At 44.8% G+C, this 1,789-nt stretch overlaps 1 protein-coding gene across 1 annotated transcript in view; it reads right to left on the reverse strand.

Moving 5' to 3' along the window:
• Positions 1–1,119, reverse strand: part of LOC119356167 (glycine-rich RNA-binding protein 2, mitochondrial-like) — a 6,507-nt gene extending 5,388 nt beyond the window's left edge. Inside the window, exon 1 of the mRNA XM_037623088.1 lies at positions 1,014–1,119. Within this exon, the coding sequence (XP_037478985.1) occupies positions 1,014–1,119 (106 nt within the window). The remainder of the gene's footprint in view (positions 1–1,013) is intronic.
• Between the last annotated feature and the right edge of the window lie 670 nt (positions 1,120–1,789).

Raw genomic sequence — 1,789 nt, forward strand, 5'->3', positions numbered from 1 at the left:
AACGGGATCATCACGTGCCTCTTCTTCACCTTCCCCTTCACCTTCAGCATCCTCCATGAAAGTATCACCGAAATGAGCAAGATAGCTTTCATCGATGAAATCATCCCCTTCTTCATCTTCTTCCATTATAACCCCTCTTTCTCCATGCTTGGTCCAACAATTATAGCTTGGCATGAAACCGTGCCGAAGCAGATGCATGTGAACATCTCTTGAGGAAGAGTAACCCTTCTGATTCTTACAGATAACACATGGACAGATAACAAAACCCCCCTGCTTGTTCGCATTAGCCACTACGAGGAAATCTTTCAAACCCGTAGTGAACTCGCCGGAGAGTCGGTTACCGTACATCCATTGCCGATTCATCTGCATTATTATAATATAAAATATATAATTAACCATCATGCATTTGTTAAACTAACTAGCTACAAACAATATAAATTAAACAATGAACTGCACACATGCATATTTTATCAATGACACATCAAAGGCTCATCAAGTTGCTAACCGCGATCGAGGAGTGTGGCTCCAACACTTCATGTCATGTTTGTTTCATGCTCTTGGGGCATTTCATCAAACACCTTATGTGCATAAGAGGAACCAAAAGCAAACCTACACCCACTTGTGAAGAGAATGGCTCCAAATGGCTAAGTGTTGGCTGCTGGATGGGTATATATAGGGGAGGGGCTTTAGTTGCGGTTGGCCTGGCAAACCGTGACTAAAGGTGCCCGAAGGCCTTTAGTCGCGGTTGTCCTCGCCAACCGCGACTAAAGACCCTCACGTGCGCCAGCTGGCCACCGAGCGCCCTGGGCCCAGGCCTTTGGTCGCGGTTCACCTCCAGAACCGCGACTAAAGGTCCCATTAGTCGCGGTTCCTACAGCTTCGCGACTTATGGGGCTGGACGGAAGCCTGTTTTTCCACCAGTGAGGAAGCCAGCCAGATCTCGAACAGGCCAAGAAAGCATACCTCCGACAGAAACTGAAGACGAGACACCAAAGAGATCCTCGGAAGCGTACCTCCGACGAACAATTTGGAGCACGAGGAGAAATCGGCCCTCAGATTCAGCAACCTCCCGATTGGAGTCGCGGTATGGGGCGCCACTCTGCCTCCCCAACTGAACATTTACCTACTGGGTCGCTCGGATCTTGAACTATTATCACTAGTGGGTTTATGTTCTATATATAAATTGGATCCTTGTTTATGTGAACTATATTGTTGCCATCTGTTGAATATTTCTGAAGTACATGTCGGGGATGCATGTCTCCATAAACAAAGGAGATGTTGTCCGAGTTGATAGTTTTTTCCCTATCTTCGTGTCATTTAGATAGATTGTAAAACGATAGTACTATTGTCAACAGAACAAACAATAGACAATACATACATAGTATAAACTATATAAAAACTCTCGGCAATATTTTTCCAATTTGGCCAACTGATTGGGAAACTACAGCAAAACCGTATTGCAAGCTTTTCCTTTGAGCCACATCATTTATTAGTACATCACAAATCAGGCCTACAGCAGCTGCAACATGTTTTTATTCAACATTCTATTTGGCAGTAACACAGATAAAGTATAATTGGATATACTGTGGCCGGGAGACAACGCCCTCTAATAAAGTCCTCCTTGTGGCAGGCCTCGAGACATAGATCGTCGTCTGAGCATGAATCACGATAGGACTCGCTCCGTTGGTCGCAGATCTCGGCTTCCGATCCTACAAAACAAGCACCACAATATGATGTATGATACAAGATCAGATCCTGCAACGATCCAAAAAAGCAAAATATATGGATG

Source organism: Triticum dicoccoides, chromosome 1A (assembly GCF_002162155.2).
Source record: "Triticum dicoccoides isolate Atlit2015 ecotype Zavitan chromosome 1A, WEW_v2.0, whole genome shotgun sequence".
Classification (NCBI taxonomy): domain Eukaryota; kingdom Viridiplantae; phylum Streptophyta; class Magnoliopsida; order Poales; family Poaceae; genus Triticum; species Triticum dicoccoides.